Consider the following 14630-nt stretch of genomic DNA (forward strand, 5'->3'; position numbering starts at 1 on the left):
TAAATAAAAAAATATTTTAAAAAATAATCCATATCATATCTAAATCAAACAATAGATATTTTTACAGTGTACCTTTTTTTTTTCCTTACATTTTCTTTTTATTCAAATTTCTTTCCACTTTTATTGGAGCAAGATAAGTTTTTCTTAATTTTCCATATATAGGCGAATTCTTTTGAGTGGTCAATGGACATTTGCTCTTCTTCAATTAATTTTGTGGTTTGATTTTCTGTGACCAAAGATCCCTTCTTGATTTCTTGCAATTAAGATCCACTGCTGTACATTAACGTAACTCCAGATCTTCAGTTGATATTTTTCCTTCTGAAAGGACTTCTCTGGTAAGGAAGTGATCCAGATTTCTTTATTTTGTATCATCACTCTCTCTCTTCTCCTTCTTCCTTCTCTGTTCATGTATTCAAATACATGTGTGCATACATGTCATTCAAAAAAAATTGATTTCCTGGTAAATATACTTGTTGAGTATGTATGGTGCATGCTTTTTCTCATTCAATGTAAGGGGTTTTGATTTTTCTCTCTGTAAACATCGGTATTGTCCTCTATTAGTGAGCATAGAACACTAGGTCTATGGTTTTTGTACCCTGTCTCTCTCATCCTCTTAGGGATTCTATTTTGATCAGTGTGTGATGAATTATCTTGGTTGATTTTGCATGAAGGGTTAGTTGGATTTCTGTTTCTTTTACTTGGGGAAGATGACTCGAAGGAAAATCCAGATCAAGAAGATAGACGACACGATCGCAAGGCAAGTTACTTTCTCAAAGAGGAGAGGAGGGCTTTTCAAGAAAGCTTATGAACTCTCAACTCTATGTGATGCTGAGATTGCTCTCATGGTGTTTTCTGCATCTGGCAAGCTTTATGAGTACTCAAACTCAAGGTTCTTCTCTTTTTCATTATCTTATTATTTTCATCTTCATTTTCTCATCTCAATTGAAAAAAAGAAGAGAATGGCTGAAATACATGTACAATAGAACCTCTCGATATCTGTGAGCAAAATGATATTTTTCAAGGGAAGAGGAGAGGGGAGTGCTTTAGGGAGAAATTGGTACTGATGAGATGAAGGTTTTGATGCTAGTTGCTGCCAATTGTTGCATGTTCAAACCCTTTGTCAAGGACTATTACCATTAACACATCCACTTATGGTTCCTCTCACTGCTACACTTGAACATGGGTGGAGAAATTTCAAACTAGTTAATATCTTCTCTTTCTAGTTGATTCTTTAGCTCAATTGCTATATGAAACTTCAAAAATTTATGGTTTAATGTCTTGATTGTTTCTACACACACACACACACACACACACACACACACACACACACACACACACACTATGTAATTATTCTGCCAGTAGAGAGTCTAGAGACCAAAGCCACTGATATCATTAAGCTGTTTTTGCCATTTTCTATGCACCTAGAAACCACAACTTACTATAAGGACGTGCTCATAAAATTTAGGGCATAGACTACTCGATTAGGTAAGGCCTTCATTTTGCAGAAAATTCAAGGTCAAATTCTGAAACTTCAATGCCCCTAAGCTAATATAGTACCACCTCTATGTATTCTTTGACGAAGAGCATTGATTACATCTGCCTATAATGATGAACTAGAGTTCTGGAACCCGTGCTACGATTGCGTTTTGAAAAAAAGCAAGAAGAACCCAATATCCGGTAAGACACGAACCGTATATAAAAATTCCTGTCAATAATAAATAAAAAAATAAGCTTTTAATATGATACTTGAAAGGAGGAGAGAGAGAGAAAAAATTGGCCACTCGACCGTGTACATCACCCACAATCAAAAGAGCTTGCTGAGTTGGTTTAAATTCAATTGCAAAAGGATGCAAGACAACATTGAAAGAAGTTGCATGGTTCGCTAAAGCAATGTTCTGTAAAAACAAACTGAAGAAAATACAAGGAAATGAGTATTCGTTTATATTCAATCAATCGATTCTATTTAATTAAAGAAAAACTATTTTGAGAAAATATATTTAAAAAAAAAAACATAAAAAGACCTAGATAACCTAACCAAATAAAAAACAAAGGATGTAAAAAGCATATATAAAGTCAATGAGCTTAATTTCCAATAAAATAAAAATCGAAGGATAAAATCTAAAATAGTAACCCCTAGCGAACATCCCTAAGCGGAGTTAATTTTTCAAATTGGAATCCATGAAATTCCAAAATAGGGTTGACCAAGAAGTTTAAATTCAAATCAACTCAACGTTGAAAGATAAATTAAGTGTTAAAAAAAACGAACTAAAAAATTTAGCAAAGAAAAAAAACAATTAAAAGAATAAGGATAAAATCTAATAGGAAAAAAAATAATCGAGAGTGGAATTTCCAAAAAAGTTTTACTATAACAGACGACATAAATAACAATTAAAAGACTGAGAACTTAATAAGAAAACTTTTAAAAATCAAATGAGGATGAAATTGAAACAAACTTCAATTTTCATAAGTTATTTCAAATAAAAGAAATATTAACAAAAAAATCAAGGACTAAATAAAAAACAAAGAGAAGTAAAAAAAAATCAAACGAGGAAAAAATTGAAGCAAATTTTGATTTTTACAAGTTACTTGAAATAAAACAAATATTAACCAAAAGATCAGGAAAAAGAACGAAAACATAGAGAAGCTAAGGGGCTGATTTGAAAATTGCAGGGTAGGGTGCAAGAATCGAGGGAGAGAAAGGACAAAAAAAAAGAAGAAATGTCCACATAAGCCAAACCAGAGTTTCATTTTCTACACACGTCACCTTAACATGGAGGATACACCGAGATGAATCTAATGACACCCTAGAATGATGTTTTTAGTAGTCGAAATCAACCGCACGCGCTGTCCAAAGATGACAGGGTGGTTGATGCCTTGATGCGTGCCCAACACGCGCTAATTTTTTTATTGTGTTTTAAGAAATGGAGTTTTAATCATAAAATGTTGAGTCCATCTAGCATTTGGTAACAACTAAGTGAATAAAATAATAATGAAACAACTAAGATAAAAGTATATATAAGTTTTTTTTAAAAGACAAATTACCAATTAGTTCTAGATCTGTGGTAAACTCTTAAGATCTATAAGTTTATTTTTATAGTTTATCTTTCAAGAAAATTTATATTTATTTAAAAAATTACCATTTGAAAAACAAATTACTTAATAAAACTTGTTGGGAAGTGTTTTCTAAGATGAAAAAGGACATAAATTTTTTTTAATCTATTTTTAGAATTTTATATGAAAATATAATAAGACATAAACTTACCTTAAAGAGAAATCTGAAAACTGAGCTAATTGGTCTAACAAAAATATTATAGAACTTATTGGCCATTTATCTTTCAAAAATAAACTTGTCGGTGTTTATCCCAACAATCAATCAATTTCAATAAACATTTTCCCTTAATATGTAGTTTTTCTTCAAAACAGAGAATGCATTTCCATTCTGAAAAAAAAATGTTAAATAGTAATTCACATTTAGTATGAAAATTAAAGTTTTAACTTGATTTTTTAGTATCTGATTAATGAATTAAAGTATTTTAGTAATTCACACATGCGAAGTTAGAATTTGGAGTAAGGGTTCAAAGAATTACTCTAATTATAAGTAATATTGTATGTTAACAAAACCACTGAATCGAAAATGAATTTGAAATAATTACAAAATAGCCCATGTAAAGGATAATTTCGTAGACACCATGTCTAGTCGTCTTCATTTTCTATTTGGACTTTGTTTTCCCTTTTGGATTTTCCAAGTTTTTGGCTAGCCTTTCTTAATTTCTAGGGTTGGTAGTTTGCTGTTGTAAAATATATAGGAGCAACAATTTTTTCCACCCTTTCCTCTTGGTGAGCCTTTTTGTCACTATGCTTACAAAATAAATAAATAATAAGGAAAAAAGGAAAAATATTGATGATCACCCTGCCTTAACCATTATGAGTCTATTACTCCTTCAAGCCAGGGTGTTTCCCTTGGCTTGTGCATCATCTGAGATTTTATTTACAAGAGATAGTTACCTTTCAATTGATATTTTTCTATTTATTATTGTAAAAAGAACATACTTATAATTAGAAAAGACAGGGTATTTTCTAAAATAATACCTGGAACAGTCCAAGTAGCTAGCAATTAATTTTTCTAACAATAAATAGCTAGTTTTTGCCTAATCTTCATAATCAATAATTCAAGAAATGACTTGGCCTGCCTTTTGTTCTTTAAGCATGGGGCAAGTGATTGAAAAGCGCAATCTACATCCAAAGAACATCGACATGTTCGGTCAACCATCTCTTGAGCTGCAGGTAATTAGTTTTCATATTTTAGCTTACCAAGTTTTTGAATTTGTACCCATATGAAGATTGCTCTTCATATCAGAGGAGGAAATGAATAAAGGGCAAACAACAATTCTTTTCTTTTTTGCTTGCTGACCAACTGTGGATTGAATAATAAGTGCATGACTAGATTTTATTATAACTAGTTTTTCTTTGTTTTCTCATTATTTTCCATTAAATTATTTTCCTAGCCGGTTGAATTGGTTCTTTGACATGGTATCAGAGTTTTGATGACCAAGCGGTCACGAGTTTAAATCTCATCATCCCTATTTATTTGTTAAAAATTAAGCACAAGGTAGTGTAGATCAATTCAAATTTCAAGCCTAAATAGCTTTCACTTGAGTGGGCGTGTTAGAGAATAATATAAATTTCAAGCCTAACAACTTAAGCATTTTGGGTGAATGGGTTATCTGACACTAGCTTTTCTTTCACTCAAATATGTCTGTTTTTATTGTTGAAGAGAAGTATAATTTGTTTTGCTGCGTCTCTCACATATGTTGACTTAGATCGTAAGTCTATTTGCATGCTATAGTGTTTTTATAACAATTTGAGATAATAAGTGTGATTCATGCTCAAGTTCTTTATCCAAATCATGCCCTTATGACTTAGATCATAAACCTCAGCCTCTGAATGATAACTCAGGACTTTGAAATAGGATGTGCCTCTGAATGATAACTCAGGACTTTGAAATAGGATGTGATATATATTGATTTTATAGTTTGAACTCGTAAAATGGATGATGGCTTGCAACTTTACGCTAGATAATCTGATTCAGAAACTTTGAACCAAGTTGAAGAAGGAGGAGATCTCATTTCAATAATCTAACATTATTAAATTCCATAAGATAGCATGTTTATGCATTAAATAAAGGCAATATTCTTTTATCCTTTTAGCCTGATGGTGCTGTGTATGCCACGCTGAACAAAGAAATAGCCGAGAAAACCCGTGAACTGAGGTAAACTTACATGACTAATACTTGTTGCCACAATAGATGAACATTCCTATTTGCAATGCTGAGACATATAATGATCCATTGATGACAGCCAGGTGAGGGGAGAAGACCTACAAGGATTGAACTTGGAAGAACTACATAAATTAGAAAAATTAATCGAAACAAGCTTGTGTCGCGTCGTGGAAGAAAAGGTTTGTGTAGTCTTTTCTTGTCTTGATTCAGTAGATAGGTATGCTGAAAACTCTGTACAATACCTAACACATGTTTCAACTTCTATTTGCTCCAGGGGGGTAAAATTATAAATGAGATCAATACTCTCAAGAACGAGGTCACATTCTTTACCTCAAACATTTTCAGGATATTCATGCAAATATTCATAAAAAATATAAATTAAGATTCAAAACTTAATCATGAATCAATAAAATCAAACACGGCCATATATATGATGAGCATAAACTGATATTATTACCATACTTTCTTGGATTATCAAATGATTACCATGGTCACTGTCTATTCAATTTCATATTAGTTTTGGTTAATTTGTAGGGGGAGCAATTAGTAGAAGAGAACCGGCGATTGAGGCAGCAAGTGAGACTACGAGATCTCTTACGAATTTTCAGTCCCTTCTTGTCACCCTCTCAATTTTGAGCTCAGTTTTTATTTGGCAGGTGATGAATTTATCAGCAGGCCAAAGGCATTTGCTCGAACCAGACAAGTCATCAGATTCTCTGGTGACCAATACCAGGAGCATGAGCTCAGTTGATCCTTTTCTTACTCTAGGGTTGGCTTGTTACACTCATTTTCATGCAAATATTTTCTGTTTTCATTCACTAGTTCTTACAAACATCATATATGGCACCAAGCAATAAATCATATTTAATCTCATTTTTTCTTGCGGTTTCACGACTCATTCAAACACATTATAACTACGTAAATCCAAACAACTTCGAACTGATAATGACATAGTAGTTTATTTACTTGCTATTTTCTAGGTTATTCTTGCCAGTTAATCTTTATCGTCCTGGTTCCTGGTAGTGTTGATTTGTGTATAATGCAACTCCAAAATTCTTGCAGGTTACCTTTTCGTGATTGAATCGGAAAGATGGAGGCTCATCCAGCAAAAGTATTTTTAGCTTGATCTAAATAAATAATAGAAAAGAACATTTAATTTTAACATATGTACCAATACTGAACAGAGAATCCCCTTCATTGTGGTCTTCTTCTTCTTTAAATCGACTGTAAAGAATCCTTGAATTAATTTACACATTAATCCTGTAAACGACCTTAAAGCGTTCATTTTACGCTAGTTTAGTAAACTTTTAAAAAATTAATTAATCCATATAAGTTTTTATTGGTAAAACAAAATCATTATCTAAAATATTATGTTAAATATATCTTTTATTTCTTATTTATTCTAGCTGTAAAAATGTTTTAAACTAGTTTCCACGCATCAAAACTATATAATTGGAGTTGAAGGGGCGATATCTTTGATGACATTTAATTCTATTAGCGCCTAAAAACGAATCAAAAGCTTCAAAAGGCCCAAATTTATAGGTTTTGCATAGACTAGCATACTTTTGTACTTGAAATTGAAAGAGAAATTTGCATTCTTGTTATTTAGTTTTTTTTTTTTCAATAATGAGCGCACTTTTATTAAAATAATGTTAGGGTAAAATATTTTTTTATTATTTTTAACATGTATCAAAATAATATTTTTTTTAAAATTAACTTTTGATATTAGTATGTTAAAATAATCTAAAAACACTAAAAAAATTAACTTAAAATAAAAAATTAAATTTTAATAAAAAGCAAGTACCCTGTAATTTCAAATTATCAACAGCACAGACCATTTTAAAAGAAGAAACTAGCTCCCATGAAAATAAATAATAATAATAATAATAATAATAAAAGAAGAAGAAGACAATCTAGCATATTCAAATGGGTTTAGACTACAAAAAGCCCATATAAAAACAATCCAAAAAAATTACATCACTGGCTACCCCAGTAAGAGAGCCAATTTATAAGAAATAAAGTAGCCCAAATTATGCTTTAACAAATAACGACCCAAGCACAAAGTGTCCAATTGGTAAGAAAGATGCAAAAGGATCCAGTTCCTTTCCATTTCTAGAGCCTTAGCCATGCCCACCATAACCAGAATAGGTGCGTAAGTCACCATCCACCATCTTCCATCTTGCAATGGTAAGCAAACAAAAGGTTGATATAGCGCTACAAGAGTGTGTGGACCAAGCAAAAGTATGAATATACTTTGAGCATCACAAAAAGCTAGAAAAAATTCTTTGGTTTTCATGCTTTTTGTTGATTCAATCAATAGATGCATCAGCGTTTTGCAGGCACCGTTGGTTTTTTAACGAGTGGAACGTTGCTTCTTGCAAAAGTATGAATAGACTAGGGTTCCCATGGAGCATAACATAAAGCTAGAAGAAAATTCCTTGTTTTTCCATGCTTTTTGTTGACTCTGCAGATGCATATAACCATAGTTTTCAGACCCGGTCCGGTTCAAAACCTGGGTTCCGGGTTTTGACCGGGTCGCCCGGGTCAAGTTTTTTTAAAATCAAAACGACGTCGTTTTAGTAAAAAGAAAACAAAAGTCAACGGGTTGCAACCGAGTTTTTGATCGGGTCTTGCCGGGTCACACCGGTTTTTTCCTTCCTCTATTTTTTCTTCAACCCGGCCCAGTTCCAGCCCCGGGTCGGCCGAGTCCCAGGTCGACTTGCCGGACCGAGTTTCAAAACTATGCATGTAACATCGTTTTGCAGGCTCGACAATTTTGTGACCGAGTGGAACTTGGTTTCTTGCCTTATTTAGAAGGTTGTAAGTTTGATCTATATGTTTTCAGAAGAAGAAGAAGAAGAAGAAGAAGAAAACAATTGAATTGTTTTGTCCCACAATTTGAAAGGTAGTGGCACAATAGCCTTTCATCAGTTAGATTCTTGGCCTTTGTTATTAATTTGTTTTCTAGCAATAAAAAAAATCTAATCACGATCTCAAAACCTAATGCATATTGAATGATATCTTTTTACATATTGAGTTGGTGATATGTCGAATGATATATTTTTTTTAAATATTGAGACGATGATATATTGGATCGATCTGAGCCAACCATGGCTAACCTGTAAAATTCATAACCTGAGTGATGAGACCATGATAGCCTTATAGAAAACAAATCAAAATAAACTATGAAACTCAATTCCCAATCAACTTAATGTCAAAGGACAAAAATGAGAAAAAATATTCAATTTAAAAATAAAGTAAAAGAAGGACAACTCGAGTCAATCCGAGTAAACTTGCTAGACCTGCGACTCGGGTTATGAAAACAGGATAAACCTATAAAAAGAAAACTAAAAAAGATTCAGAGGCAGTTCCTAAACCAATAGAATGTTGAGGGCAAGGTTGAAAAAAATCAATCTAAAAGAATGATAAATTTAAAAAAACTTGAGGCAACCTGGGTTAACCTGTAAAATCTACGACCAGAATTATGAAACCGAGATAACCCATTAGAAAACAAATTGAAAAAAATTACAAAATCCAATTCCCAACTAACCAAATGTTTTAGGATGAAATTGAGAGAAAATTAAAAGGAACTCTAAAAGAAATGATCAAAGTCAACCTTCCAAACTCGTTGTCTAAGTCATGAGACCAAAATTAACCCATACAGAGAACAATTTGAAAAATAATAATTAAGAAGCTTAATTTTCAATTAATTTAATATCGAAAGATGGGATTGAAAAGTAATTAAATAAAAAAATAACCCAAAGAAAACATAAATAACAATAAAAAGAATAAAAATCAAAATTGACATAAGAGAAAATTTATGAAGAATGGCATTAAACCCAAGGTGAAGAGAGATAAAAAAGAGAGGAAGGGAAAACATGATGATGATGATAGACTACCTAAAAGAAACGATCCAAGTCAACATGGGTTAAACTACCAAACCCACAACCCGGGTTATAAAATCAAGATTACTCCACACATAGCAAATAAAAAAAATAAAGCCTAATCTCTAATCAATCTAATGTCGAATAATAATATTGTAAAAATAATTCAATAAAAAAGACCCAAAGAAAAAACAAATAGAAAAAAAAAAGAAAAGAAATTGACATAAGAAAAATTTAGAAAGCATGACATGAAACACGATGTCAAGCAAAAAAAAAAAGAGTGGGAAGTTGATGACACACCGCCTATAATCCACCACGTGCCACCTCAACCTGTAGCCCTTGTTGAGATAATTCTAGAGACATAGCAGAACACCACCTTTTGAGGTTGGAGAAGGACGCATATGCCTCCATTACATGACAAATCTCCTCGTGATCGCGCATGCATCGCATATGCCATCAATTCCCCCCTTGCCCATTCAATTTCTTCCCTGCTTTTGTTCCAGCTTCAAATTTGAAGGCTAAGGTTTTCTGAAACATTTCAAGATCCCTCAAGCCTTAATTATTTTAGATAAGTAAAATTAATTTTTATTTTGTAAAATTATGCATCAACTGCTTGATATAATATTTTTTATCCCTATATAGGCAACAAAAAAAACTATTAAATCTAATCATAAATAAACTCAATATAAAGGATTAAATGAAAAAAAAGGGCTAGATATTTTTCATTGCCCATTCAATTGAATCCTTGATGCTAGCAAAAAAAAAAAAAAAAGTGATTGTGTATTTATCTAGATTTGGTCCCCTATGCTTTAATTGTTTTAAATAAATAAAATTTCATATAATTTTTTCAAACCATTACCAACTGAGCCACAAAGGTGTTTTTCGACACCGTAAAATCCCCCAACACAAGCATCCAAAAAAACTACCAAGTCTAATCCTAAATAAATGCAACGGCAAAAGAAAAAAGAATTGAGGGACCAAAATAAAAAAAAAAGAAGAGAAAACATGATGGAACACTATTACAATCAACAATTTTTTTTTCTTGGTGAACAATGAAAATGCCACACCCCTTAGTTTTACTAGCTGATTGGCCCACGCTACGCGATGGGTTAGAGCAAAAAGAATTTTAAATGCAGAAGAAAATATCTAGGCATTGATGACGTGTCTCCTAAAACAAGAAACAAAATTTAACCATAATTTGAATGATATTTGTATCTAATATTGCAATGGAAAAACATTTGAACTACTTAGGTTAACCTAGGCTCATTTGTGAAATTCATTTAGATAATCTTGAAAAAAAATTTTGGAAAGCTCAATACCGAATTAATTCATTATTGAAGGATAAAATTAGTAAAAAACAATATTTAATTAAAAAAACCTAAGTGAACTCAGTCAACCTAGCAAACTTGCAAAAAAAAAAAAAAAACTCGCGAGCAAGTAATGCACATTATTAGATTCAATAATTTTTTTATCCCAAAGATTATTTTTCATTTAATATTACAACAATAAAGCGCATGATAATTTTTTTGTATGAAACATTTTTTGTAAAGTAAAAAAAAAACGTGATAGGCACGTGGGACCGAGATAGAAAAAGTAGATCATTGATAACAAATGGTGAAAATGTATTCTTTTAGGTTTGAATCTAATTTTAAAAAATAGATCATCAATAACAAAGGATAAAATTATATTTTTTTTAAAAAAAAGAATTAAGAGACTAAAATAGAATTAAACAAAAAAAAGAAAAAGAAATAATATCTCGGATGTTGCGGTTAACCTGTTAAACTTGTGACCTGACTCATGAACTCAATTGGATTCAATGATTTTTTTAGCCCAAATATAAAATAACAAAAAAAAAGACTAAAAGAAGCTCAAACACGTGGGCATGGTGGCCCAATGTGCCTGGGAATTAAAAAATAAATAGCCCAAGCGTTTATGCCTTCTACCTAGCCTGCTTGTCTTTATTTTTTTAATTTATTAGTCGTCTAACTTTTTTGTTTTAAAAAAGAAAGATAGAAGACGATATGTCTTTTGTTTTCTACAGAATCCGGTGACCAGAGATCCCTAGAAAAACAGGCCTTAGTTTTTTTTCCTTAAAATCCATTTTTGATCTGAAACACTTAAAAAACATCATAATAATCTATATAAAGCTATCCATGGTCATAAAAACCCAAAAATAGCAAAAGAACTTAAATTAACCCGAACAAAAAAATATTCATGCGGTCACATCTGCCTTCTCAGGCAAGGAGAAAGAAAAATAACACCTAGGTAAAACTCCGCTCATGAAATGGAATCTATTCAGATTAATTTCAACTATTTTTATGGTCGGAATTATCATTAATGGTAATTTTCTCTCTCTACACTGGAATTTGACGGTCCCCTCTCTTTCTCTCTCTTATAAAATATATTATTTAAATATATTTTAAAAATAAAATACTTTGAAACGGAATATTTATCATATTTCAAAACATATACACACTAAATACCTTTTGATAGAATCGACCTTTTGAACGTACATCCCTTTGGAATAATTTAGAAATCAAGGTTTTAAAGCGATGCTGGCTGGTTTATCTAAAGTTACTACATTCGGGGACCAAGCAAAGGTATGAATAGACTAGGGTTCGCATGGAGCATAACATAAAGCTAGAAGAAAATTCCTTGTTTTTCTATGCTTTTTGTTGATTCAATATATACGTGTAACATCGTTTTGCAGGCACCGATGCTTTTGCAGCCGAGTGGAACGTGGCTTCTGGTTCTATCTTTAAGAGCGTGTTTGGTAGTGTGGTTGCGGGTGCTTTTCAAATAACTTTTCGTGTCAAAATGCATGCCAATGATGTTTTTTTATTTTTTAAAAATCATTTTTGACATCAGCACATCAAAACGATCCAAAAAGTACAAACCATATTAAATTTTAGCAAAAAAAAAAAATTCAAATTTTTTTAGAATACGGGTTGAACCACGTTCCCAAACGCTTCCTAATGCCTCGAGAACAAACAGATGTCTTGTTTCACATTTATCCCTGAACTCCTTTTATGATTGCAATTAGGTCCTTTTTGTGCATTGATGCTAGATAAACCTGACAATCTCTTTACCTACCCCACTGATTGAAATCTTTACCTACCCCACTAAGTGTTCCCAACCAGCCCCCGGCCTGACTAGATTGATGTAAAAAAGGAACAAAAACATTATGACATTAACATTCTTGTTTATTTAGTTAAAAAATTGGATTTTTTTAGGAAATCATGGAGAATTTAAACAAATTTACTATTTTAACATTAAACTTATAATATCTAAATTTGAAAGTATTAATATTTGCCTTTTATTTAAATATTATCCACATAAAAAATGATATCAATACTGTCGAAAACTAATATATTGAAATGGATTCAACTAAAAATTTAAAAATATAAAATTAACTTGATAGAATTATAATTATAGAGTAAAATAATTATTTATTAAAGATGTCTAAATAATTGTGTTATTATTAGTAAAAATTAAAGATATATTAGTCCAATAATAATAATAATAATTGCATATTTAAGTCCAAAATATATTCCCTTGCCTTTAGATTGTAATTTTCATCATTCTAGAAGGGAATTGCATTCCTTATCTTCAGCTTTTCAGATTTTTCTTGGCATTGATTGATGAGAATGTGATATTTGTGTTCGGTTAAAATGAAAATTTCTTTTAATGTGTCTTTCTTGTGTTTGGTTCATCTTTAAAAATTCATGAAAAAAATAAATAAATTTAATATTTTAGCCTTAAAAATTCACAAAATCTAAATTAAAAAATATTAGTAATATTTGTCTTTTGTTTACACATTGTACAATAAAAATACATGTTACTAGTATTGAAAGCTAATATATTGAAATTGATGCAACTAAAAATTTATATTTTTGGTATATAAAAAAATAAATTTTTTTATAAGAAAACATACAAATTTGACTTGATAAAATTATAACCATCAAGCACAATAAATATTAACTAAATATTTTTGAAGGCATAGAGACATAATATATAAATAAATTATGTTATTATTAGTAAGAATTAAGGATTATACCGTTTCAATAAATATTAATGATAGGATAATTTAAACTTAAAACACATTTTCTTGTCCTTGGATTGTGATTCTCATCATTTTAGAAGGAATCACATTCCTTGCTTTCAAGGGAATGTAATGCCTTAGGAAATGTTAGATTCTTTATAGCTGTAAAAAAAATAACCATCTCAAAGTTAAAATTTAAGATTTGAATTATAGGTTGTACCATCTCGACCAATAATTTTTTAGGTGAGGTCTCAAGATATAATTTATATTATTTTCTAACACATTCCCTCAAGTGAAAATCTTTTTGGACTTGAAACTTGTATGAATTTATACTACCTTGTGTTTAATTTTTATCAAATAAATAGAGATGGTGAGAATCAAACTCATAATCGTTTGATCGTCGAAGTTCTGATATCATATCAAAGAACTACCTCAACCTAAAATCTTAAATTGTTAAGTAAGAATTCAAGATATAATTCATATTATTCTAAAAAAAACAACAACGAAGCTAGGATTTCTACTAAGAGGGTAAAAGATTTTTTAAAAAAATTGTTATCATCGCAAGCATTATACTAATTCTTTTCAAATATTTATTACATTTTAACTATATATATTCATTAAATTAAGAATAAAAACAAAGTAAGTTGTTTTCTCTGTTTTTTTAAGGAAATTTAGTTAGTTATTATCTAACTCCAATAAATAACAATAAATATAAATTTTTTGAACTTTAGATATTATATAGTTATAAATTAAGAAAAATACAGATTTTAAAAATAAATCTGAAAATTAATTGCTCTCTCTCTCTCTCTCTCTCTCTCTCTATATATATATATATATATATATATATATATATATATATATATTAATTTTTGGATTACACGAGTAAGTTTTTTTATTGTACATGAGTAAGTTTAATCTATCATTCAATCATTCAATTATAGTAAATTAATCAAAGTAATGATTAAACATTGGTATATAAGTTATTACATACGTACTAGATTTTTCAAAATTAAATGTTAATTCTAACTGTATAACTCATCAGTCGTCAACCTTAATTCAAAATCTTGTTAATTGACTCAATTGGCTTTATTAGACTGTAATAATATACTATGTGGCTCGATTGACTTAATACATGGGCTAGAGGATCATAGGAGGCAGATCATAAATTTAGCCCAAAAACAAATGGCAAGAACATTATATTATAATTATAAAGTATAAATATATTATTTTTTTTAAAAAAAATAAACAAAATAGATGGACGTTTTAAAAGAGGCATGTCATTACAGCTTTGGTTTTTATAGTTTTTGATGTTGATATTCTAATCATAAATCTTTATTTTTACAAAGTCTGAATTTTTAAAAGTTGAGAGAGAGAGAAATATTTACAGAAAAATAAAATAAAAAAGAAATCTATTGGCTAACCATAA

General features: G+C 30.4%; 1 protein-coding gene across 5 annotated transcripts; it reads left to right on the plus strand.

Moving 5' to 3' along the window:
* The first annotated feature begins 118 nt into the window (after nt 1-118).
* LOC18100889 (MADS-box protein JOINTLESS) lies at nt 119-6548 on the plus strand. 5 transcript variants are annotated; one of them, XM_024605868.2, is made up of 9 exons: nt 127-335; nt 672-889; nt 4206-4284; nt 5208-5269; nt 5358-5457; nt 5553-5594; nt 5813-5854; nt 5935-6047; nt 6341-6548. In XM_024605868.2, the coding sequence occupies exons 2-9, from the start codon at nt 708-710 to the stop codon at nt 6357-6359; spliced, it is 639 nt and encodes a 212-aa protein (XP_024461636.1). In that variant the 5' UTR covers nt 127-335; nt 672-707; the 3' UTR covers nt 6360-6548. The 5 variants fall into 5 exon arrangements, with proteins under 5 accessions (XP_024461634.1, XP_024461633.1, XP_024461637.1 ...); XM_024605866.2 differs by lacking the exon at nt 6341-6548 and having other exon boundaries at nt 119-335; nt 678-889; nt 5935-6151; XM_024605865.2 differs by lacking the exon at nt 6341-6548 and having other exon boundaries at nt 122-335; nt 5935-6151.
* The last annotated feature ends 8082 nt before the right edge of the window (nt 6549-14630 follow it).

Source organism: Populus trichocarpa, chromosome 7 (genome assembly GCF_000002775.5).
Source record: "Populus trichocarpa isolate Nisqually-1 chromosome 7, P.trichocarpa_v4.1, whole genome shotgun sequence".
NCBI classification, from domain to species: Eukaryota; Viridiplantae; Streptophyta; class Magnoliopsida; order Malpighiales; family Salicaceae; genus Populus; species Populus trichocarpa.